Genomic DNA, 24435 nt, shown 5'->3' on the forward strand with positions numbered 1-24435 from the left:
AGTTATAGGCAGACACTCACAAGAGGTAGACAAAACTTAAGGCCAGCAAAAACTGCCACCAAAAAAAAAAATTAAGAAAATAAAACAAACACAGCATTTTTAATTTATAAATTCTTTTATGAAACATAAAAATTATGATATATATAATAAAAGTCCTTGTAACAGATTAAAAAAAGATACGTACCCTGATAGAAAAATGGTCAAAATACTTGAGCAGAAAAATGACAAAATAAGAAATCAAATGACCCAGGAAGTAAATCTCAAAATATTCAGCCTCAGTAAAAATCACAGAAATGTAAATGTAAATCATAAGTGACAATTTTTCTCTTCTGAGACTGGCAGTGGTTTAAAAAATAATAAAATTCAGTGGGACACCTGGGTGGCTCAGTGGTTGAGCGTCTGCCTTTGGCTCAGGGTGTGATCCTGGAGTCCTGGGATCGAGTCCCACATCAGGCTCCCTGCAGGGGAGCCTCTCCCTCTGCCTGTGTCTCTGCCTCTCTATCTCTGTGTCTCTCATGAATAAATAAATAAAATCTTAAAAAATAATAATAATAGTACAGAGGAATAGGCACTTACATTCTACTGGTGGGAATTTAAATGCTCATGGCAATGTGACAATAAATCAAGAACCTTAAAAAAAAACATAGTTTCCAATATAGCAGTTCAGTTTCTGGAGTTATCCTAAGGAAAACATTGAAAAAGATGAATGCAAGAAGTTAATCTAACTCTTATAACATGGAAACATTGAAAATATCCCAAAAGACACTATGGTGGTATTAACACAGAAATGAGAAAAGGCAAATGATAGAGCATCATGCTGTTACTCTAAGAATGGATGCTTGGGGGAATATGTGTGTGTATATGTGTCTGCATACACATAAGAGAACTCAGAATGGTTATATGCACCACATTGTATTACATACATATCACTATTAACAATAGTTTTTAACTCTGGGTAGTTGGACAACTGGTAACCTTAATTTTCTCTTATTTGTTTATCAATACAGTTAGCACGTATTATTTTTTGAAATATGTTTTAGAGAAAAACAGCTTGAGAATCAGAATAAGGGGCAGTTGCTCACAGTGTTCATTGAGAATGTATTTTCTCTGCCTATTTAAACATTAAGGAAGCTGTGTGACCTTGATTAGGTTCTAGAGCCTGCAAAAAATTGACTTGAAAATATCCCCCCTCGCACTTGCCTAGAAAGGTAACTGAGCCTAGACATTTCTTTTAACTCTTTAAGAGTTACACCTGTATAGTTGATAACTGCAGAATATGGTTAGCTTTCTAACAGTTACAGACTAATAGTTTCTGTTCATCTATAGTTAATAACTTTGACTTAGAACTTCAGAAGCATCTGGAAGAATCCGGATGTTCTAGGTTTTCATTTCCTTGATCCTTTCCTTTGCTTCTGTTTAGGTTCTATCATAATGAATGGATCCAGTGTAGCAAATACATCACCTAATGTAAAATCCAAAGAGGATCAGGGATTAAATGGGCACGATGAGAAGGAAAACCCATTTGCAGAGTACATGTGGATGGAGAACGAAGAAGATTTCAACAGACAGGTAAAGAAAGAAGTGGAAGGCCAAGATGCATGTAACTCAACAGCTATAATATTTTACCATCAATCTGTAGCAAAAGAAATGGGCTTGTCAGCTTGAGAATAATTTAAATAAATGCATGGAGGCCTGGTCTGGGTTGACCCAAGAAGCCTCTTCAGCTGGTAAGACACCAGAGTATAGTACTTTGGAAGATACTGATGCTTTTCTTTCTTTTTTTTTTTTTTTTTGATGCTTTTCCATCACATTGGTTACAAGAGGATCTCATGCCACGGTGTCCTGGCGTAGACTTCTGGGGAACAGTAGCTGTGGGAAAATGGGCGGCCTGGCATACTCCCCACGTGGGAACTCAGGGACTGATAGAATGTATGTCTGAGATGGAGAAGTGTGTTAGGTGGAGAAAGACTAGACTGTTTGAACAAAGACTCAGCAGTAATCCATTGTCTTGTATCGCGTGACATTAATAGCCCAAGATAGGCATTGTAGGTAGACAGTGATTCTCCAACCACCTGGTTCTCCAGTGGTGTTGCTCTGGCACCGCCAGGATGTTTATCAGCTGAGTAACTGAAAGATAACTAGAAGTCTAGCCACGGGGAAAAGGGGAGAGCTAAAGGCCAAGGAAGGGATCTCCCTTTAACCGAGTGATGCATCTTCTGGATGACATTATATGATGAATAGTTACGTGGCCATCATCAACGTGGGAGATGGGAAATGTGGTTTTAACTGAACAGCCCAGTGCTCTGGGAAGAAGGAAACAAGTTGAGCGGAGCAGCCAGCAGTTTCCTCCCCAGTCAGCTCACTGTGTCATGATTTGTGTGACTAGCACATAGATCATGCAGGTCTTGAACAGTCATGTTTAATCTTATGGGTTGGAAATATTTTGTGGTGGTTGTTACATTAAGTACTTCATAAGTATCTAATTTACTTGAGATCAATGTGGCTAATTGTAAGGTTGAAGACTATTTTTACATCTTGTGCTACTGATGACTTCTGAATTCATGAATAACTGTATGGGCTAGTCTGGGTGATTATTTTTGTTTGACTTCCCCTCTGATGGTGGTGCTAGTGAGCTATGAATCTATCACCACTAGCCCACAGGAAAAAGATGACCAAATGTGAAGCCTGGGGCCTGTTAAAATCACACTCCGTTTGCAGAGTGAACCATACTCTTTACTAAGACTTGACAATGTCTGCCAAGAGGTCTAAAATATCCTAGATACAAATTGCTTTAGTGTAGGGCAATCTTTAAGAAATAGAGTTGTTTAAATATTCATATTTTTCCTTGTTTTGAAAGGATACCTACATTGATGACATCATTTTCTGTTGGTTTGCCAAAAAGTGTTCTTTATATCTTTCTAAGGTTCTGAAAGTATTTTTCTCCTTTAGGGGCCTCATTACCAGAAAAGAGGGCCAGGAGCTGAGAGTTGGTTTTGATTTAATCTCCACTATCCAGGTAGTGGTCTAGTTATGTAATTCCTGTACCTTTTTTCATACTTGTAAAATGGGAAATTTAAGAAGTTGCTTCTTAACAAGATTGAAAAAACAATCTCAAGCTTTAAAATGATTTTCTGTAAGTGCCATCTGAAGGGAAAGTTTCTGCGTCCCATATTAGAGATGTTAGAAGAGGTGTGAAGGCCTGGACTTCCTGCTGTTCTGAGTAACTGTTTCCTTAGTCTTATTGTTGATGGAATTTGGTTGAAAAAACTAAAAATTGTGTTTTCTCTAGCCAGTCATTCGAAGCATTTTAATTCTTAGTATACCTCATGCAGGATCATTCCTTTTTTTTTTTTTTTTTTTTTTTTTTTAAGATTTTATTTATTTATTCCTGAGAGACACAGAGAGAGAGAGAGGCAGAGGCATAGGCAGGGGAGAAGCAGGCTCCCACTGAGCAGGAATCATGACCTGAGCCAAAGGCAGATGCTTAACCGACTGAGCCGTCCAGGCGCCCCTTAACCCCTTTTCTTTTTAGTTCGCCTTTCTTTTGTATGTAGTTCTTCTTTTTTAAAGATTCATTCATTCATTCATTCATTCATTCATTCATTCATTCATTCATTCATTCGACACAGAGAGAGAGAAGCAGAGACTTAGGCGGAGGGAGAAACAGGCTCCCTGTGGGGAGCCCAATGCAGGACTCCATCCCAGGACCGCAGGATCACGATCTGAGCCAAAGGCAGATGCTCAATCACTGAGCCTCCCAGGTGCCCATCATTCTTAACTGCAAGAAAGAGGTAGAAAACGTCCCCTCTGGGATGGGAAGTGTCAGCTCCTCCCCTTTGCTTGCTAGGTGGAGGAGGAACTTCAGGAGCAAGACTTCTTAGACCGGTGCTTCCAGGAGATGCTGGATGAAGAAGACCAAGACTGGTTCATTCCCTCACGGGACCTGCCTCAGGCAATGGGACAGTTGCAGCAACAGTTAAATGGACTGTCCGTCAATGATGGTCACAATTCTGACGATATTTTGGTAAGAGCCTACATAGTTGCACATGAGACCTAGTGGAAATAATAGAGAATTTGGAGTGACATAGTTTCTTTCTGGCCCTACCACTTTGGGCGAGCCTCTGGAGCATCTGACCCCTGTTTTCTTCACCCATCCCCTGGGCATTGCACCACATACAGCATTGTGAAAACATTACTGTGGCATTATCACCAACTCTCATTTTCCCCAGTGGGCCTTTCAGAGTAGAATTGGGATTAGGATAAGAATTTGAACACAGAAGAGGTTTGGTTTCAGATGATCACTTGCTGTTGTTCTTTCCTTTTACTATTCCTCAAATCTGTATTTATAGCTTTGAATGATGTGGTTTTGGAAGGAACATACTCCTAAAAGGCCACTTTCCTCTTAAAATTAGAAGACTGGATAAACCAATTTCCTGCCTTTCATGTTTACTTAAAGTCAGAGCTCTGTGAGTGACTTAGTTCTCACAGAACTCATGTTCCAAATGACTCTGGCCTGCGGTTTGCCCAGGTTTTGGACATTCACAAGAGAGTAGATAACCAAAGAGAATACAGTGAGGTGGAAAATAAAGGGGTTGTGGTCACCAAACTGGTTTGGTGGAATACTCTTGATTTTCATCGAGTTAAGGTACTTGGTGAATTGCAAAATTATTTTTGGAGTCAAACTTGCAACGAAAGCATCAAGAAGAGAACTGACATCGAAAGCAGGAAGGAGAAAATGAGGTTGCTCAAGGTTTAGTATGCCTGGAGCCCTGGGCAGGAGCCCAGCAGTGGCAGCGTGAGGTTTTTTCTTCTCTTGGAGGCTGAGGGTACTGGTAATAATGGAAGCGGGAAGAAAATAACTTTTAATGTGGGATTTCTTATCTCTTGGTTCTTATTTCAGAGCAAAAGTAATCTGAACCCGGATGCCAAGGAATTTATTCCAGGAGTGAAGTACTGAGCTGCAGAAAGTTTTGAGGAGAATTTGTATGTCCCTCCACCTGGGGACAGTGCTGCACAGAGAGGCAGAGCTGAAGAAGGGGGCGGGGCAGGGCGGGCGAGGGGTGCTCCGTGGGGAAGGGGGAGAGTGATTTAACTTGACCCTGTGATTGGAGTAACTAATGTCCTCAGTCTTATTCGACAAGCCTCTGAGTCTCTGAGTATTTCTCTTTTGTTCTACTGATTTTGGTTTGGAGCAGTTTCCTATCATTATTATTAGTAGCAGTAGTATTAGCTTTTTGAGTTAAGGAAATTGCAGTCTTTTTCTGCCTTCATCAGGAATGTTCTGCTGTGTGTGTGCTTAGCCAAAATAAGCTGACCAAGAAAATCTGAGTGTTTGAGAATGTCCTTCTCATCCTACTGTACACTTACCAAGGGCAATGAGCACCTGGGGAACTATTTATCGAGTACGTTCAGCTGGAAGAGAAGAGGCACGAGTGGAAGAAGCAGGTGTTTGCCAACCAGAGTTCACCAGCCCAGCTCCCTTGACCCCCAGGGCTTTCCTGCAATGAAGCAGATTACAATGGCCTGCCAAGCCAATGACTCCTTGCCTGGAACCCCATTCAAGAAAACACAGACTTAAAGTACTGATTGATGGTAACTCCTTTGATGGTTACCGAAGTTTGGAAATGGCAGGGGTGGGCTGTGACAGTGATTGTCATTCAGGTCACTCAGTCACTGCTGGCCTCTTAAGCCTCTGCTTCCAGACAAAATCAAACTCATTATTCATTATTTACCAGGCAAAAGAGCTCTGTTTGTCACTTTGTCTCTCATGGCATCTAGTCCCCTGTCTCCTTTCCACCGCTCCCTACTCTATTTTTAAGGAAGGATGTTGTTACCAAAGGGGAAGGAGAGGTATGCATCAGCTTTAGTCTGGAACAGTCAACCCTGAACTCTGTTCATTGTCTCAAGAGTATTTTGACAAATTTTTGCCAGCCCCATGAAGACTTGGTCCTCCCAGTATCTCCCCTTAGTAAATTATTCCCAACAATTTTTCCCAAGTAAATGTATTTTTCAGGACACCAGCAAGAAATTCAGATCACAATTTGGATGCTTCTCCCCACCTAACAGAATTATGCAAAAGAACTTAAAAAAAAAAAAAAAAGGCCTGGGAGAGTGAGGTCTTCTTGACCCATGTGACCACATGACCCACTGGGACAGTTTCAGCAATTATAAAATTTTGCTATTCCCACATGCCCAGTTTTACGAGTTTTCTAGGTTGGGCTCTTTGGGTATTTCTTTTGTCTTTCCTGACTATAAACCATGGTTTTTTTTTGTTGTTGTTGTTGTTGTTGCTACTCATAAGGAATTAAACTGGGCACCAGAAACTGCCTTTTGTGTGATAAAGATGTAGGTGGCAGAGTCAGGTCTAAAGGAGAACGTGTGTAGTCCAGGCCGTCGTCCTCAGACTGGGACGTGCAGAGGCCTGAGGGGGACAGCGGCTTCTGTATGACTGCTGCTGTGTGGTGGGACAGGCCTATCAGAAAAAGACCATGGAATGAAGTCTATGTAAATTCAGTATGTGGATATGGGACAGAGGTTGGAAGGAAAGGACTAGTGTCTAGAAAGCTTAGGAACGTCTCCCTTTTCTTAGGTGCTCCCTTGTTGACTTTTTGAACAGCTGATGACTATTGTCAGATTTAAAATATGAACCCACATCCTTTCTTCATTTGAGTCTATAGGATGGCATTGTTTGCAGAATGGCCTTCCTTGTTAGTTCGGTCACATGTCCTAGGAGAGAGTAGCTTAAGGAGTTTAAGGAGCCGGTTGTGTCCATTAATTCCCAAAGCCTCTACCTCAGGCTGGGGTCGTTGCCTCTAATAGGGAGAGAGCCTCGGAAGTGTAGGAACAGAGAGGTCTGTCTGTCCCTGGCTCCATTTCCTTCTTCAGTCTCCATTAGGTTGTCCAAGCTCAGAGTCCTGAAGGCTGTGGGAAATATATCGAGACACAGAAGGAGCCATTTTCTAGACCGTGGGCGTCTTTGTGGTCAACAACAACACAGCGGCTTCTAGTGCGGCTCCCAGCCCAGTAGAGCCCTATAGGGATCCGGATGGAGCCATTTCTTCATCCTGAAGAAGGCTTGCTCTCCTGACCAGGATAGGCTGAGGTGTTGGGTGCTGTGCAGAGGGCTTGTCTGTCAGCTCTGGGGTTCCGTTTTGGATGTCAGTCGTTAGCATGGTTTCACAAAGCAGATCTGGGCAGGAGGAAGAGAATTTCCTGCCAGATGAGCAGTGGAACCTGAGGCCTGGACTTCCTGGTCCCATTCAGACACGAGAGGGTGCTGACTGCAGGAGCAGGAAGCCACTGGCAGCACGACCCCATTCTTAGCAAGTAGCTTGTGCCACAGACCGTTTCTTTCCATAGTCCGGCCCTTTCCTCCATCGTCAGTATGTTGTGAGGTGGGAGCACAGTTGCCACCCAGGTCATAGGCTCCTTATTAGAAAATGCGTGTGGGTCTTGTTGGACCTTTGCTGGGGAAAGGCTGGGCACCCTTGTCCCTGATGTTTCCTTGTAGGAAACAGTCTGGGTGCATGCCAGCCAGCCACCTTGACCCTTAAAGGGCGAGGCAGGTGTTTTATAAGTGATTATTTTGACGTTGAATTTAAGCCACGACTTTGTTTAAACTTTTCCTATTGGCAACTGGAAGTTTGAGAATTTGTATAGAAATAGAATGTGTATTTTCTTTCTTTCTCTTTTTTATTCTTCAAGATTTCATTCTCTTATTTGATAAGTAGGCAGAGCAGCAGGCAGAAGGAGAGGGAGAAGTAGGCTCCCTACTGAATGGAGAGCCCCACGTGGGGCTCCATCCCAGGACCCTGGGATCACGAACTGAGCTGAAGGTGGATGCTTAACCACTGAGCCACCCAGGTGCCCCTAGACCGTGTATTTTCAATGAGTGCCAGTTCTGGCCCATCACAGTGTTGGTTTATTAGTGACTGATTTCTGAGTTTTGTGATTATTGAACTCTAAAACCCCAAGATTAAAATTATTTTATCTCTTGCTCTTCAAGAGGAAAAAAAAAAAACAAGGAAATGATTTTTCACTTTCTCCAGGTCTTTGAACTGCAGTGGAAAATATGACAGCTACAGCCCAGACCTGAGCACCTGTGACTGTGTGTCTCTGCGCATTTCTGACTGCAGCAGTTGACTTTTGGGGTCACATATGGTCAAACCAAAACATTGTAAGGAAAAGGCGGTCCTTTGCAGCACCTTTAGTTTCCAAAGTCAAAACAGCTGGAGGCTCTTTAATTGAGGTTATAATGCTAACTATAGCTGAAAAATATGTTTTTAGGGAAAGACTAAGCAGCATTTCTGACATTGTGTCTTGTCCTAGCATCTGCTTTGTCTTGATTTCGGAGAGGCTAGGGAGTAAGGAGGTTATTACAATACTCTGGCCATTATGTACATCAGAGAGGAAAGTTGTGTGAAGAAGGAGCTAAAGGAAACCGCTTGACTGAATCCTCCTGTTTGGTGCTGCTGCAGACCCCATGTAGAAACATCAGGTGCAAAAAAAAAAGAAACATCAGGTGCCTGGAAGTGAACCTGCTGTGATTGGAGGGGACTGCTGTCCTTCCATAAGGGTCCCAGCATCCCAGGTGAATAATGTTTCTTGGTTTAGATGATGTTTAGATGTGAGCACGAGCAGACACCTGACAAATTTGACCAAGATCTGGGGATGCCTACCTAATGGGGAAGGCTGTATCTCCAGCCACTCCCCCCCGGGGGATAACACCTTAGTTTGGGAAATAAGCAGAGGGTACAGGAGGATTGACGCAGTTCTGGTGTGCACTGGGAGACTCTAAGCTATTCACTATAAAATACTACCGTATTTTCACCATGTAACTCAACACTGATAATTCTGCCCTATTGATTGAGCCTTCAGAAATGTTTAATGCTTGATGTGTGGTTGGGAAGCAGCGATTTTTTTTTTTAACAACTTTATTGAGGCATATTTTAATTCACCCTTTTCAAGTATACAATTCAGTTATTTTAGTAAGTTTCCCAAGTAGTAGGGCCATAACTCATACTCAATCGTAGACGTTTTCATCCTGCCCCGTGAGATCCTTTGTGTCCATTTACATGATAATCCCAGCTCTGGGCAGCCACATATTTTTCTGTCTCTACAAATTTGCCTTTTCTGGGCGTCATATCAATAGAATCCCACAAGCTGTGGTCTCTTATAGCTGCCTTTTTTCACTTAGCACATTTTTGAGTTTCACGCATAAGGCATAACATGTGTCGATAGTCTCTTCCTTTAGAGTGCTCAGTACTAGTCCACTGATGGAAATGCCACATTTTGTCAGCAGAGAATCTTACCTACCTGGATTTCAGCCTCCTGTGGTCTAAAGAGAACCCTCAGAACACAGGACTCCTAGGGCAGGCCGCTGCGCATATGAGATGAACTGCTTTTCAGAACCAGCCTTGTCATAAGAGGCTCCATGGGAGGAGCCCAAACTGCTGCAGAAATTTTTATAACTTTGCAACTTATTTTTTATAAGGGACTTTTGTGCTGTCTACAACACATCAGGACTCTTGAACCATCTGATAATTTAATGAGTATATTTTGCATGAACACAAAAGTGAAACCATCTGTACTCTGTTGACTATTTTATCTTCCCTAACTGGATGGAGGGGAATCTCTGAACTTTATGAATACAGTATTGTCTCCATTACAGAGTTGAACATGTATTAAAGATTGTGCTGCCTTTGTCGGGTAGATTTGGAGAGCAGGACAGCCAGCAGAGGAGGTCAAGGGGAGAAAGGGAGTAGAGCCTGTGGAAACATGAAGTCCCAGAGAGTCTGTGTGTGGTTTACGCATCTGCAGGTGTGGATGGCCAAGTGCCCCTCGTGCCCCGAGGCAGCTTAGCACCTCTAACAGGACTACGTCTTGACTTTCGACTTTGATCCTCGTTTCACAAGTTTAAAGCTGTTTTTGTTCCTTTTTTCTCCTTTAAATAAATATTACATGGTAGTTATTAATATGTCTTTGGGGGAGGGGTAGGGCTTTAAAATTGAAGATGGTTTTCATAAAAATATAAAAAATGTGGGGAAAGTTACTTTTTAAAAATTTTGCTATACAAATCAAATGGCAGCTGTGGAAAAAATCTCAATAAAATGAGAATAAAATGCATTTGCTTGCCGGCAGTGGTACTGTTTTTCTTAAGGTTGGGTGATTATGTATCATTGTGCATGGAAGGTATGTGTGGTGTGTGTGAGGTTTTTGGTTCTTTTTAAAAAAAAAACATTACTTATTTATGGGGAGAGAGGGAGAGAGCAGGAGGAGGGGCAGAAGGAGAGGGAGAAAGACTCTCACGCAGACTCCCCACTGAGCACGGAGCCCGATGCAGGGCTCCATCGCACAACCCTGAGACCATGACCCGAGCTGAGATCAAGAGAGCTTAATCGACTGGGCCACCCATGAGCCCCTAGTGAGAGATTTTTGTCTCCAGATGGATCATGGTTTTAGTCGCATCGCTTTCCACTCTAAATAGTGTTACAAAATAGTAGAAGCTTTGGTTTGGAAGTTGCAGACCTGAATCCCACCTCCAACACTTTCTTAGTGCCTTCAGGCTGCACTTCAGTTTATTTATAAAGACGGGACACCTCCCTCCTAGGACTGCTGTGAAAATTAGACTGAATTAAATTTCAAAATACTGCCTAGCACAAGAAAGGTGTTCAATACATAGTGGCACTAATGAGCACAGTAATGTGTACAGCTTTGGACAAGGTGGTAACAGGAAATCCTTGGACTTGAAATTGGATAGCTGTTACCTTCCTGCTTCAGGTGAAAAACGGACTCCTATCTAGAAAACAAGTAAAGGTTATGAATCTGCCTTTCAAGTACTGCACAAGTTTAAGAGCCTGCTAGGTACCAAGCACTGTCCTAGGTACAAGAGCTACTGGATTAACAAGCAGACATCATCTGTTCTGTTGTGGGGGATGTTTGGTAATTCATATTTATTCAGTTTACAGCTAGCTTGAACCTCCCAGTGATTCTCTGAGGAGCTTCAGCATGTGGCAGAAAGATTGTGGGACCAGACCATGGCCCATAAGGTTTTGCTTTGAGTGCTCCTTCCTAAAAACAAGGGGTTGATGGGGAGCAGGAAGCTGAGCTGACCTATTAGACCTTTTGAGATAACTGTAATTATGTATACATAGGGCCTCAACTGTTCACATCCTTGAAGATGTGAATGTTATATTCATCCACTTAAAACACTTCATTAGGGGATCCCTGGGTGGCTCAGTGTTTTAGTGCCTGCCTTCAGCCCAAGGCATGATCCTGGAGACCTGGGATCGAGTCCCATGTTGGGCTCCCTGCATGGAGCCTGCTTCTCCCTCTGCCTCTCTCTCTCTCGTGAATAAATAAAGTAAAAAAAAAAAAAAAAAATCCACTTCATTAAACTTATTTGAAGTAGAATATAGAAAAGCAGATACTGTAAACATGTAGTTCCATAAATTTTTGCCAACTTCTCAGTTGGTGTAAGGTATTTAAGGGTGTACCCATTTTTAATCCTCAGAGCACCCATCACAGCCATAAGACATTTCAGTGTTTGCTGAATGAACAACAGATGAGGCTGTGCTGGTTATGAAATCACACAGGTAAGATTAAAGCAGTGCTGGCTTCGTTTGAGTCCAGTTCTTATTCCAGGCTCTTGCCTTGTCACAGGGCTGTTAAAAGCTCATCTCCAATGCCTTGATAGTATGGAATCCCATTAATTGCTCCTGTTACTAGGGAAGGAGACTGAACGTCTAAATGAAAGGGGGAGAAACTCATCAAAAATCACATGACTCTGCACTGCAACCTCTGGTAACAGAGCCTAACTGGAAAATAAGCCACTTTATCACATCTTTCACTAAAGGAAGTAGGAACACCTCAGACCTTGTACTCTTTAATATTACCTTTTTTTTTTTTTTTTTTTTTAAGATTTATTCAAGAGAGAGAGAACACACAAGTTGGGGGAGGGCCAAAAGGAGGGAGAGAGAATCTCAAGTAGACTCTCCTCTGAGCACAGAGCACAGATTCGGGGCTCAGTCCCATAATCCTGAGATCATGACCTGAACTGAAATCTCGAGTCAGACTCTCAACCAACGGAGCCACCCAGGCACCCCATTGCCTTTATTTTTTTTCAACTAACATTTATTCAGTACTATGTGCTAGGACTAAAAATATCAACCTAGATGTACTCCTTGCTCAGCTCTAAAACTTGCACTGTCCCACTGGAACAGTAGAGCCTAGACAATGATAAGGAAGAGAGATGGCTAGATTCTTTTTACATTTGTTTAAGTTCAATTTGCCAACATATAACACCCAGTGCTCATCAGATAGCCAGATTCTTGAAGAATGTAAACTCTTTATGTTCTATTTATAATCTCTCCACCAATGAGGTTTTAGATTCTAAATCCAAAAATACTTCTTGTTCATGGTGCCAAAATCTGTAAAAAAAAAAAAAAAAAAAAACTTCTTCAGGGACACCTGGGTGGCACAGTCAGTTAAGCTGCCAACTCCTGGTTTTGGCTTAGGTCCTGATCTCAAGGGTTATGAGATCGAGCCCCACATCAAGTGCTGCACTCAGCGTGGAGTCTGCTTGAGACTCTTTCTCCCTCTTCCTCTGCCCCTCTCATTCATGTGCTCACTAAAAATAAATATTAAAAAAACAAAAACCAAACTTCTCCAAAGCTCCCTGCACATTAGTATGTGTTCTTAGGACTGTGAGATACAGCAAAGACACCTCCTCTATGTCCTTCTCTTTGCAAACTTTTTACCAGAAGATATGTGGGACTTGCTAAGAGCTGGGCCCTACTGGTTTGGACCACAGGAAATGAGAAGATGGCTGCTGTCTCCTAAGAAGGGAGTTGGCTTGAATTCTTATTGCTTAAAACCCTGGCTTTATGTGTTGAGCTAGGGCTGATGGGAGAGCCACTGCCACGCTGTTCTACACTGTGGAAGAAGTGTCATTGGACTTGAGAAACAAGTATCCAAGACCTTTTCAAGGGCTTAATCAGAACTCAAAAGCTATAGGGTAGACCTCCCTCAAAAGTGCAGATCTCGGATCTCTGCAGCACAGATCACCCAAGGTGATTCAGTAGAAATGAACATTTCCACTTCCTCCTTGGATCTATTAACTTAGACCTGATGGAGGAGGAAACAAAAATCTTAGTTCGAAAACAAGATCTAGAATAACTGATATACATGTTCCACGCCCTCTAATGGCTTACACTCTGAACACCTGTAGAGGCAGCCATCGTGGATCAAGACTCTGTCTTCAGTTCTCCAAGTAAGCACATCAGGAAGCTTTGGGCTTGTCTTTACCAATCAAACAGTATCTAGAGGACAGGAATCATGTTTGCTCTTCACTGAACATCATGTTCATCATTCCGTGTCACATAACAAATGCAAAATGTCATACTATAGCCAGAGCCAGGGTAGAAGTCACCAGGAAGGAGGAGGCCACCTAGTTGTGTCTAATTGGCTTTCTTGGATCTCAACCATCTTCATAACCTCTCAAAAACTCATTCATGAGGAAAGAAACTGCAAAATGTGCTGTTTACCTAGAAGTACCAAATCCAGTGAGGTCATTCTCCCAGACCAGAATGGTACCATCTCCTAAATCCTACTGGGGACTCTCAGGAGGAGAGGATGTGACCTATGTGTCTAGGGTTACTCCCAGTGATGCTCTCCACAGAGAACATTTAGTTCCACTACAAACAGTTGTGTAGGAATCATTACCCACTTTGACAGGAGAAACTGAGGTCAATATTTACCTGGGAGCAGCACAGCATAGAAGTATGCTAACGTTGGGGGCTGATGGGGAGAGACGGCACACATGAATTATCTGCCCAACTGTATGGCAAGCAGATTGCAAACCAAAGGTCAAGCACCTGGGCACAGGGCTTTGTCTGGACATCCCTGATCAGGCTCTCTGGGATTCCTGCTGAGGATGTACACAGCAAGCATGCTTGATAACACAATCCAACTGAAAAGTAGATAAAGTGCATTTATTTTCTTTTATATGTGTTTTCCATTTTTTTAAAAAAAAAGGAGAAGGAAAAAAAGCCTCCTCCTTTCCAGCACCCAGTGTCCAATGGGTTTGGAGACGTGGAGCCAGGGCCAGGCCCTAAGAGAAGGTGTGGGAGTAGAAGGCAACGGCATTGGCAGTGTAGTCCATGGGGAGGAGGTGCCCGATGTGCCTGGCCCCGAGGCTGGCCCCACCCAGGGCAGATGAGTGTTGCAGCTTCATCAGGGTGAAGCTGGAGAAGGAGTTCTGGGCCTGGATCTCTCGGCCCTGGGTCAGCGCCAGAAGGAAACCTGAAGAGAAAGAGGGCAGAGGGCCAAGGTGAGAATAGACCAGCACCCTGTGGTTTAGACCAGGAGAAGGTGGGACAAAGACAGGGAGGGAAAGGAGAGGCCCAGGCCCTGGGGCATTCCTGTGCAGGTCCTCAAGGGGCCCACATGCCAAATCTCTAACAGGCAGGGCACCAGGGTACACGAGCTCAGTAACAGCCACGGGCTACTGGAGCGTGCAGCAACTAGGCACCACACGCCGGGAACTCCAAGGAAGCAATGGGGTCCCTCCAACTACTTCAGAATGTCTAATGGAAACCACACAGCTACCTGCACCAACACTGAAAGGGCGAAAGAAGGCGCCTTTTTTCCCTTCTGTCTGCAACTGTGCTGACTAGAGATGTCACCACATTCTGGTCAGAAGCTTCGATTTCAAAGGAAGTTTATCCTTGATTTTTAAGAAGTGGTGCATATTTAATAAATCCTTTAAAAAGACCATCACTTTAAGAGTGTGAGGAAGCTGGATGGGACACTGCCGAAAGGTTCCCTGGCCGACTGAGGGCTGTGGCCTGTCAAGGTCTTGGGGCCCAGGTCCCAAGGCTTCCCTGGGGCAGGCAGCTTTCCTGGGTACCCCACCCACCCACCCTGTACTCACCTTCCCTCAGCAGCTCCCAGCTCTTCCACACAGAGCCCACACACAGGATGGGGAGGCCCAGCTCCCCCTGGAACAAGACCTGAGGGAAGCAGAAACGGACACGGGGCCACCAAACCTCTCCAGCATGGAAGTGCGTAGTTTCTGAAGACCAGCCCACCCTCTCCCTGTTCCTCTCCCTCAAGCCAAGGTGGGCTGAATAAAAGAGGGGAAAAAAGAGGAAAACAGATTCATAAGCCAAGGGAGAGAATGTAAAGGAAAAAGGGTTAAGCAGCAATACAGAGGAAGGAAACAGCAGGGAGGGAAATGGCTGGAAACATGCACCATGTTAAACCAATTTACTACAGGTGAATACAGGCTGCCGAGGTCATAGTGGGGAGGTGCAGGACCGAAGAACTTTATGTGCTACAGACTTTGTACAGAATTTTTCCTCATACCCTAAGTTCATTTAAAATTGTGGCCCATCGCTTCTCGGCCTTTTGGCTAAGATCAAGTGTAAAATTGTGGCCCATTTATGGAGTTTTTTTTTTTAAGATTTTATTTATTTATTTATTCATGAGAAATACAGAGAGAGAGAGAGGTAGAGACACAGGCAGAGGGAGAAGCAGGCTCCATGCAGGGAGCCCGACGTGGGACTTGATCCTGGGACTCCAGGATCAGGCCCTGGACTAAAGGCGGTGCTAAACTGCTGAGCCACCAGGGCTGCCCCATTTACGGAGTTTGATAGGATAGCCTCATCCCTGACAAGAGAGCCCAATGTGGCCCAGCAGCATCCAGGTTTCACCTCCCACCTCGACTCACCGGGTCAATCTCCGGCAGCACTGCTACCACGTGCCTGCCCAGCATCTCCCCAGCCTTCCTGAAGATAAACCGGCAAAGGGGATCTCCCTGCTGAGCACCTGTTGGGGGGGGGGGGCGGGTGGACCTGGTGAGTGCCTAGGTTGCTGTCCGTCCACTGTTACTCCTTTTGTCGCAGGGCAGCAACAGGAGGAGCACCTATGGCTAGCAAGAGTCTAAATTCGAATGTCTGCCCACCTCACACCATATAGGTAAGCAAGCCCCCAAAGCTGTCTCTCCATCCTTACTGCCCTGACCCCACCCGGTACTTCCACCCCAGAAGAGGTGTCCTGTATGGAGGTGGCTCATTCCAGGTGCAGGAGAAGGGCAGCCCCCACTAGAGGAGCACAGTGGCATCTAGTCTGTACCCCAGCTTACAGAGAGTTTCCGAGCCTGTCCCTGAAGGTCTCTCACCTCTGGGGACCTTACCTGAGCAGCTGGCTGGTGCTCCTGCTCCACCCCACCCCCCCTATCCAACCGTCTGCTGGTGGCCAGCCTCTCCCTAGCTCTGCTCTGAAAGGGCCTCCATCCAGCAAGGTCTAAGAGGGACCTACCATGCCATGAGGCTGTAGGAATCCAAATGAAGGGAGTATGAACCTTATACTGCAGACAAGCAAGCCATACGGTTTATCTTCTCCTGACCCCCAACCGGATATGCTGAACTTCTCTATGATCTCCTAGTTCTCTGGACATCATTGGTGGTGGTTGCTTTTTAACTATAGATTTGCTCAAAGGACAATTGCTTCCTAAATTTCTCAGAAATAGACATAGAGCCTGCACAAGCCATTGACAGCTGTCAATAACAAAAACACAGAGAATATAAAATAACTGTCAATACAAACCACATGTCCTTCTGGCTCCACTCCAAGGCCTACCAGTACCAAGGTGCAGAGAACCGTGGCAGAGAACTAAAGTCACTTGGGCAAAGGGAAACTAGCTTCCAGTTCCCAAATGAGTCCCATTCCATCCCCCAATTAGGGAGGTCTTTGGGAAACAAAACCAAACAAAACCCTGCCCCACCTCCAGTACCTTCTGCAATTTTCTGGCAAAACCCAGCAAAGCGGCATTTATCAAAGTCCCTATACAGGTGGGTGAGGATTCCTAGCCGATCTGGCACCTGAGAGACAGAGTAAGGGCATAGAAAGTCACTGGAAGCCAGGGCAAATGCCCAGTCTGCCCACCCAAGTTGACCTTCCCAGTGTCTCTGCTTGAGAAGCTGGAATAATGTTTGCTTTTTTAAAGTTCTAGAGAACACAAGGATTTGAGATTTCTCATTTGAGAGAAGTTGTCTGTTTTCCCACATGGATTCCATTGCTCCTTGCACATTAGCTTGGACACATCCAGCAGAGCACAGATGTACACTCACCAAAGTGTGTTCTGTTGTTCCCTGAGGTGCTCCTGAAAATATTTCTTTGGCGAGAGGAATTGAAGGACGGTTGCACATGGCAACTCTCAGAGACACAGTGCACATGAGCAAATTAAAGGCCCTGTGAAGTCCTGAACTGAGAAATCTGTTTCTCTAAAACTTCTCTGACCATGGGAGGTCCTCCTTTCACCCTAACAAACCGTCTCTGCAGGTCCTGAGGGACCAGTGTTTCCCCAGAGAACACCACTGATGTAGAAGACGGGGGGGGGGGCTACAATGTGAGCACACACAGCAATATGTAAGCCCGTTGCACACACGATCTCATTTCATCCTTTGAATGACTGAAGGATGAAAGGGAGTGGCAGACATATCAGCGGGGTGTAGAACCAACCTGTTGGGTCAGGGTAGCTTAACTGTACTTTCATGGCAACTGCTATCAAAAGTGATTTCTCTTCCTGGTCCCTCCCTATTTCTCACCTTGGCCCTGGCGAGAGTTTCTCTTCAATCAATCCCTGAACCTTAAAAATACAGGTCCTATCTTCCAGCATCTCTAATCTCTGTCCTTGAGCCCATCCCCAGCTCATAAAAGTGCCTCCCACTCAGAGAATAGACTTACCTTCCTTATCCTCTCCCCTTTTACCTCAGATTCAGCTAAAGACAGCTGTTTCCTAACCCCCTACAAGTAAGCATGACCCAGACATAAGAAAGTTGATCCCTAAAGCCCTGGGTTGGAGGTTATAACTCCCCGAGAACTCTCCCTATCCACTTCTTTAATGGCCTCTCCTTCCTCACTCATACAGGCCAGAAGCAGCTCACTGTCTAAGGCACCTCTTCAACCTTTACCTGCTGTCTCTGTCTGAGTACATTGCTTCCTGATCTCACTGGGGCCTTATAAAATGGCATCTACCTTCATTTCCCAGCAGGGCCTAGCTACCCAAGAATGCACCGTAGCTAACCATTTGTCCCCAGTCTGCCCATTCCTCATGCCTGGCATCCTCTTGGTATAGGTATCACCCACATCATTATGAATCCTGTCCTCACCTGGGACTCCACCATCCTCCAGCTCTGACTCGCAATTTACCCCAACTTCAGCTCACCTAGTTCTTCTCCTATACTCACTCCTGCTCAGTATCCCACTGTTCCATCCCAGGGGAGCCTGTTTACCAGAGGCAGGGGGAGGTACCTGGAAATAGTTGAACATCGCCTGTTTGATGTAGCCAATGTCATGAGGAGCTGCCTCTAGGTTGTCGATAGAGTCGAACACTATTTTCACTGCTTGGTGTGCAATCCAGTAGGCTGTGGAAGGCAGAGAGGGCTAAGAAGATGGGGCAGTCCCCGAGTTCACAAATAAGGAAACTCAGACAGGTTAATGATCAGCTTGGATATTACAGCAAATTAAGGTACCCCAATTTCAACTGTATCTGACCGATCCGCAAAGGGAAAGCTAGAGGTTAGACAACAGGTGTGGCTGGATCACGCCAGCTCCTACACAACAGTAAAGACAAGGTCAGTCGGCTATCACAAAGACCACTGGAGTCACTGCCATGAGCTGGCCCCAAGGGCCCCTATGAAAATGTACTCCTGCTACCTATAATGAGGTCATGCAGGAGTTTCTATACCCCTTTCCTATTAGCAGACTGGTCCAGCATGTCCTGGCATCTATGGCCTTAACCTTCATAGGCTCAATTTCTCCCTAAGGACTCCAAAAATCAACACAAGTAGGCAACAAATATGCGAATCTAAACCTGGATACAAATCACAGCTCCAGACCAAGGTCATCCGCTAGTCTGCCATCTGCATCCCTATGTTCTCGGTTATTATCCTGGAGACTCAGAACAATTTTTTAGGAGCTGTCCCCAGACAGCCCCAAGGGATTGGTGGCAGGGGAGAGGAAGATGGGGAGCTGCAGGAAGGGTCCAAGGCCCTGAGCCTCAAAGCCAGGCCCCAGCTGGCATGAACTCACCTGAGCCCTCGTCCCCCATCATGTGGCCCCAGCCACCACAGCCACTCTCAGAGCCATCAGGGTTGATGAGCCTGCAGTTGGAGCCTGTTCCAGAGATGAGCACGATCCCACCTGGGGAGAGGGCACAGGAGGCTCAGTGCGACCAAGGCCCGGCATGGAGCTCCAATCCACACAGAGCCCTCCTCTGAGAGACAGAGAGGAACACGAGCCTGTCTCCTTGCCCAGCTTAGTGACTATTTGCCTTCCCCATACCTATTATGAACCAGGGATTGTGTGTGTGTATCCTGTTTGCACAGTGATACTCATTCAACATCCTGAACCACCTTTGTGAATACAGTCACCCCCATTTTATGGAGAAGGGAGTTCTAGAACTTCTCCAAGATGGTACTGCTGGCAAAACAGGAGCTGAGATTCAAATGCCCATCTCAGGATACCAAGGCCTTTTACACTATCACAGAGCTCCTGCCATGTTCTTCTTAGCCCTTAACTGTTCTCCCAGCCAGCCTTGTTACCACACTGCCCCAGAGGCTCCTTCCTCTGAAGTGGAGTCTTGGGTTTGACTCTTCCTGCTTCCCGTCAAGACACCGTTCTGCCCTCCCCCCTTCTGTCCAGTCCTTGCTTTGGTAGGGATTTAAGCCAATAAAAAGAAGAGGGAAAGAGGGCGGGGAATGCTGGAGGCTGCCTTCCAGACATTGCAGGACAAGCTCCACCAGTTTTAACTAAGGGGCTTCCCCAAGAAAACCAGTTCTCAACCTCATCCTCATTCTTCCTCCTCACCATCCTGCGTAGCTGTGGCGATGGAGCCAGCGGCGTCAGTGGTGATTAAGTAGTTTTCACTCAGGTGGGGAAACCGGTCCCTCAGCTCCTCCATCAGGATCCTCAATGCGTCCTCCTGTACCCCACCACTCAGGGACAGGCCCTAGGCCATGTGGGATGTGAGCAAGTGAGTGAACAGGGCCCTAGACCCAGCTCCTTTCTCGACCCCCTCCCTTCCTGGGGTCTACCCCTCTCTCCATCTGGGCACACTCTGCTTATCCAGCTCCAGTCCTCCTTCCGCCCCACACAATGACCCATCAGAAGGCTGCGGTTGCAAGAACTTGGTCTAGGAACGAACCCAGGGACGGGATTCAACAATGCCAGGTTTGGAGTGTGGGAGGGGCAAAAGCACCCTCAATGGAAAAAGTCAAGCAGAAGAGCAAGTGGAGGAGGCAGGCTAGGTTTGGAATACCTGGGGTTTAGCTGTGCCTACAGAACATGTCACTGAGGCTGTGGCCAGGGGATAGTCAGAGCTACAGCAACTTGAGAGAAATGTCTGAGCTAAGCATCACAGCTAACGCTGAAGAGTGCTTATTGATCAGGCTCTATATTAAGCACTTTGGGATGTCATTGTTCTTTCCCAACAACTGAAGGAGCTGTTACTTGCACTGTCCAAATGAGACAGAGGCTGAGAGGAGGTAAGCATCCTGCTAGGGGTCTCGCAGATGTTGAGAAACAGAACTGGGATTCAAAGCAGGGTCTCAGTGGCTCTCCAAAGCCCTGGGCTCTTTCCATCCTTGTGGCTTGTAGGTGATAACCAAAGACGTAAGAATGGGTGAGAATATCTGTTTCTAGACCAGAGACCAAGCCCTCAAGGTCTTGGCACAGACTGATCTAGTCATAATCACTGTCTGTCTCTCTCTGTGCCTTTATTCCCAGACTCTACCCCAGACTCACCAAGCTTCGTAGAGGGACCAGAGGATCCAACCCTGCTTCCAGTTTGGCCCTGTTCACCATCTCGTTGATTCTCTCCACACACTTGTCTGTCCCGATTAGCTGGCCCCAATCAAGGGAAGCAGGAGTTACAAAGGCTTGCATGACCCGTGTTGCCCCTACAAACTGTAGTTACAGCCCCAACCACCATCTTAATGGGAGTTACAGGGAATAAAACTATAACCAACCCACTGGTCCCTCAGTGTGGTCTTTACCCAGTGGTTTGTGCTGAGTCCATCTGCTTCTGCCAGGATCTGCCCATCCTCTGAGAGTAAAAGGACCTTGGACCGTGAGCCTCCCCTACAGAACACAAGAGGGCACTCAGTCTTGCTCAGACAAACCTGCAGAGACAGCTAAGCTCGTGCAGACCTTGTCACAGGCAGAGCCCAGTGCGATGGTGACAGCTTCGGCAAACCCAATTCCCAAACCGCTTCTGTGGTTTGGTTTGATGTGTTACCAGGCTGAAATGTTGGTCCAGCTCGGCTTCCCTTGGTGATGTCCTACTTATCCTGCAAGACCTTACTTCTCTACCACCAATCCTTGAAACCTCTGTCATGTAGCCTACTGCCATAGCTCCGTTGGTCAAACCACATCAGTCCCCCCATAACTCCTAAAGTCTGGTTAAGAGTGCTTAGTTGTCTCCTCTCACTTGACTACAAGCTCCAGGAGTCAAACTCCAGATCATTTATCCATTCTCATGCCTGGCACAGGCCAATATATTCAGCACACGTGACTAAAGGGAATGGCACATGTCTCTGCTTCTTTCACAATAGCTAAAAGCTGCCTTTCATTCAAGCTCCAGCTCCAGCTGCCAAGTTCTTCAAGACACCCTTGGGAGAAATACTGATCAGAGGGCAGGGAGAATTTATGCTTCCGTAAGCAACCAAATGGTGAAATACTTATTACTGGGGCAAATGGCAGTTTGGAGGGAGGTTTGTGGGGGTGTGATGTATGTTTCTTTACTGATCAGCACTCTTGGGAGTATCAGAGGAGGACATTAAAGACCTGCTGATCAAACTCAAAGATGACAAGAAGTCTGAAGACGTCGTTAATGCACGAGGCAGCAATGACCCAAACAATCTCTCGACAAGCTAGATAAAGGGGTCAGGTCTTACCATGAATATAACAGGGATGAGCACAAGCTTCTGTACTGATTTTTATTTTTAAAAAAGAAAATTTTTTTGTACTGATTTTTAAAAGCGCCACAGATACAGGATGGAGGAGATCAACCTTAACAATTCATGTTTAAAAAAGGAAAGCCATGGGGGCGGGGATCCCTGAGTCAGCAGTGAGATACAGCTGCCTTACAAGTAATCCCGATCTCAGATCCCAAAGTGCCCAGGCTGTGACAGGAGCCACCGCCATCGTGCCCAGCTTCGACACTCCCAGATTCACAGAACGCTCTCCTGGCAGGGAACGTGGCAACCATCTGTCATCCCTCTTAGTAGACACGGGTGGTAAATGTGGCCCAGACTGGGCAGAAGTCTTGCCCAAAGTCATTCGGGGAAGCAGCACCACAAAAAGTCCGACAAACAAGCTCCTAAGAAGGAAAAATGCAAGAAGGACAGAGGGTTCCATCTAGCGTGAGGGTCTGGAGCGCTGACGAGAAAGGAGCCCCTCGGCTGCCGCTGTGGCGGCGACCGAAGGCCTTTGTGCCCCCTCTCCCCCCTCGTGCCCAAAGCACAGTCCCACTCCCCACCCTCGGTCCAGCAACTTCACACCGCACACCTGCTGAGCGAAACTCTCTCCGGGGTCCGGGGTGACGAAAAGGAGCTCCGGGAGCTCGCGGGGGCGGGGAGCGCTGGCGCCGAGAGACACAGGAGCCCCCGCGCCGGGCCAGGCCGCGCGCCCGCCGACGCCCCGCAAACACGACCCCTCCTCCGCGAAGCCCCGCGGCCGCACCCTAGGCGGGAGGTCCGCAGCCGGCAGCCCGGCACCCGCCTCCCTCCTTCCGCCCCCGGCCGCTCCCGGGCCCTCCGCCGAGCCGCACTCACCCCTCCACGCCCCCGTAGAGCGCCGCCATGCCCAGGCCGCCGCAGCCGCCGCCCTCCCGCTGACTCGCCGACGGCGGGTGCCCGCAGGCCGAGCGCCGCGCACCTCTGGACGCCGCCGCCTCAGGGCCGAAGGGATCCCAAGCCCACGAGCGAGAAGGGGAGCCGGCTCCACCCCGCCGGACACGTCACCGCCCGCCGCCGCCTCCCCCGCGCCCTCCTCCCCGCCCCGGAAGCTGCTGACAGCTCCGCCCCACGCGTGCGCGCTGCTCCCGGTCGCGTAGTCGCGGGTCAGGGCGCGGGGGCGCATGCGCGGCCCTGCCCGCACGGGTGGGGGCGGGGCTCGCCCGAGGTTAGGCTCTCCCGCCCGGCGTCTGCGCGGCGACGGCAAAGGGCGCAGGTGCGCAGACCCCCTGCTGCCCTGGTGCCGAATGTGCAGGACCAGGAGACACTGGAATTGGGCTGGGAAAGGAAAAGCCTGTCCTTGCAACCGGAGAGGGGGGCGGTCGGCTTTTAGCACTCGCTCAGTTCCCTTCGTTGTGCAGGGGATGGGGGGGGGGGAAGATTAGAAACCTTTTGTTGCCCCCCAGCCGCCATCCCACTCTCCTTCCTTACACGGGAGTTGGGAAAGGGAGCGAGAAGCGGGGGAATCACTAGCCGGGCTGGGGAGCCAGGCCGGAGCTCCTGCGAGCCTCCGCGGGCTGCTCCAGGCTGTTCTGGGCCCACAGCGGGGCACTGCTCTTGGCATCTCTTCCGGAACTTCAGCCTTAGGGACCAGCCCTTCGCTGGGCAGTTCTCAAACTGGCCTGGTCCCTGCTCTGGCCGCTCCCCATCCCTTAGTAGATAGAGGTACTTTATATCTTCTTTTAGAGAAACCCTGGGCTAGTAGCTTCTTTACCTAATAACCAGTTGGGCGCACTTGTTTTGGTGTGAACCTTCGGCGCATGCGTGGTCTTTTATTTTATTTTTTAAATTTTTATTTATTTATGATAGTCACACAGAGAGAGAGAGGCAGAGACACAGGCAGAGGGAGAAGCAGGCTCCATGCACCGGGAGCCCGACGTGGGATTCGATCCCGGGTCTCCAGGATCGCGCCCTGGGCCAAAGGCAGGCGCCAAACCGCTGCGCCACCCAGGGATCCCTGCGTGCTTTTTTAGACTGGAAGAGGAGACTTTACCCCAGGTCTTACTTACTTGGGTCCTTGAAACACTACAATGTAACCCTCAAGGAGAGTTGAAGTAACTCACTAAGTCACAGAGAATATCAGAGAGAGAGAGGCAGGATATTTTTTATGCCCACCTGTGTCAAATAACGTCTGTAGAACATCTGAGCTGGAATGTACTTAGTCCAACACACATGTTTTTAGAATAATAGAACTCAGATTCTGGTGGGATTAAACTGCGCAGGGTTTTTAAAGGGGAGGAGATTGTAGGTGGATTTTGAAAGGACTGTGTCTTTTTGCACACTAGTGCAGTGAACCTTGGGACCTGTATGTATGATAAAGTTTCCCTTTGTACTGCTTGTTTAGAAAAGGAAGCAAAAGAGAAGAGTGCCCAGATTCAAAGACAAGGATTGAGTTCACCATTTACCAGCTGATGAC

The 24435-nt window shown here is 46.9% G+C and overlaps 2 protein-coding genes across 2 annotated transcripts; one reads left to right on the plus strand and one right to left on the minus strand.

The window, feature by feature from the left end:
* Positions 1-1429: 1429 nt before the first annotated feature.
* PAIP2B (poly(A) binding protein interacting protein 2B) lies at positions 1430-10139 on the plus strand. Its single transcript, XM_038561791.1, has 4 exons — positions 1430-1569; positions 2950-3016; positions 3848-4024; positions 4901-10139. Exons 1-4 carry the CDS (start codon positions 1496-1498, stop codon positions 4955-4957), a joined length of 375 nt encoding a protein of 124 aa, XP_038417719.1. The 5' UTR covers positions 1430-1495; the 3' UTR covers positions 4958-10139.
* A 3831-nt stretch (positions 10140-13970) lies between these two features.
* On the minus strand, positions 13971-22999 carry NAGK (N-acetylglucosamine kinase). Its single transcript, XM_038561790.1, has 10 exons — positions 22839-22999; positions 21060-21144; positions 20809-20907; positions 19873-20014; positions 19096-19206; positions 18316-18428; positions 16796-16883; positions 15731-15828; positions 14933-15011; positions 13971-14301 (listed from the first exon to the last, which is right to left on the minus strand). Exons 1-10 carry the CDS (start codon positions 22865-22867, stop codon positions 14111-14113), a joined length of 1035 nt encoding a protein of 344 aa, XP_038417718.1. The 5' UTR covers positions 22868-22999; the 3' UTR covers positions 13971-14110.
* Between the last annotated feature and the right edge of the window lie 1436 nt (positions 23000-24435).

This window comes from Canis lupus, chromosome 17 (assembly GCF_011100685.1).
Source record: "Canis lupus familiaris isolate Mischka breed German Shepherd chromosome 17, alternate assembly UU_Cfam_GSD_1.0, whole genome shotgun sequence".
Taxonomy (NCBI): domain Eukaryota; kingdom Metazoa; phylum Chordata; class Mammalia; order Carnivora; family Canidae; genus Canis; species Canis lupus.

What these genes read in the sequence shown, in the direction of transcription:
- NAGK (XM_038561790.1), bottom strand. Translation starts at nt 22,867, where the DNA reads ATGGCGGCGCTCTACGGGGGCGTGGAGGG. An exon ending in GATGGGGGACGAGGGCTCAG is followed by an intron (nt 18,429 to 19,095) that starts GTGAGTTCATGC and finishes TGCCTTCCACAG; the next exon opens with CCTACTGGATTGCACACCAA. An exon ending in TTGCCAGAAAATTGCAGAAG is followed by an intron (nt 15,829 to 16,795) that starts GTACTGGAGGTG and finishes CCCCCCCAACAG; the next exon opens with GTGCTCAGCAGGGAGATCCC.
- PAIP2B (XM_038561791.1), top strand. Translation starts at nt 1,496, where the DNA reads ATGGGCACGATGAGAAGGAAAACCCATTTGCAGAGTACATGTGGATGG. An exon ending in ATTTAATCTCCACTATCCAG is followed by an intron (nt 3,017 to 3,847) that starts GTAGTGGTCTAG and finishes TTTGCTTGCTAG; the next exon opens with GTGGAGGAGGAACTTCAGGA. An exon ending in ACAATTCTGACGATATTTTG is followed by an intron (nt 4,025 to 4,900) that starts GTAAGAGCCTAC and finishes TTCTTATTTCAG; the next exon opens with AGCAAAAGTAATCTGAACCC.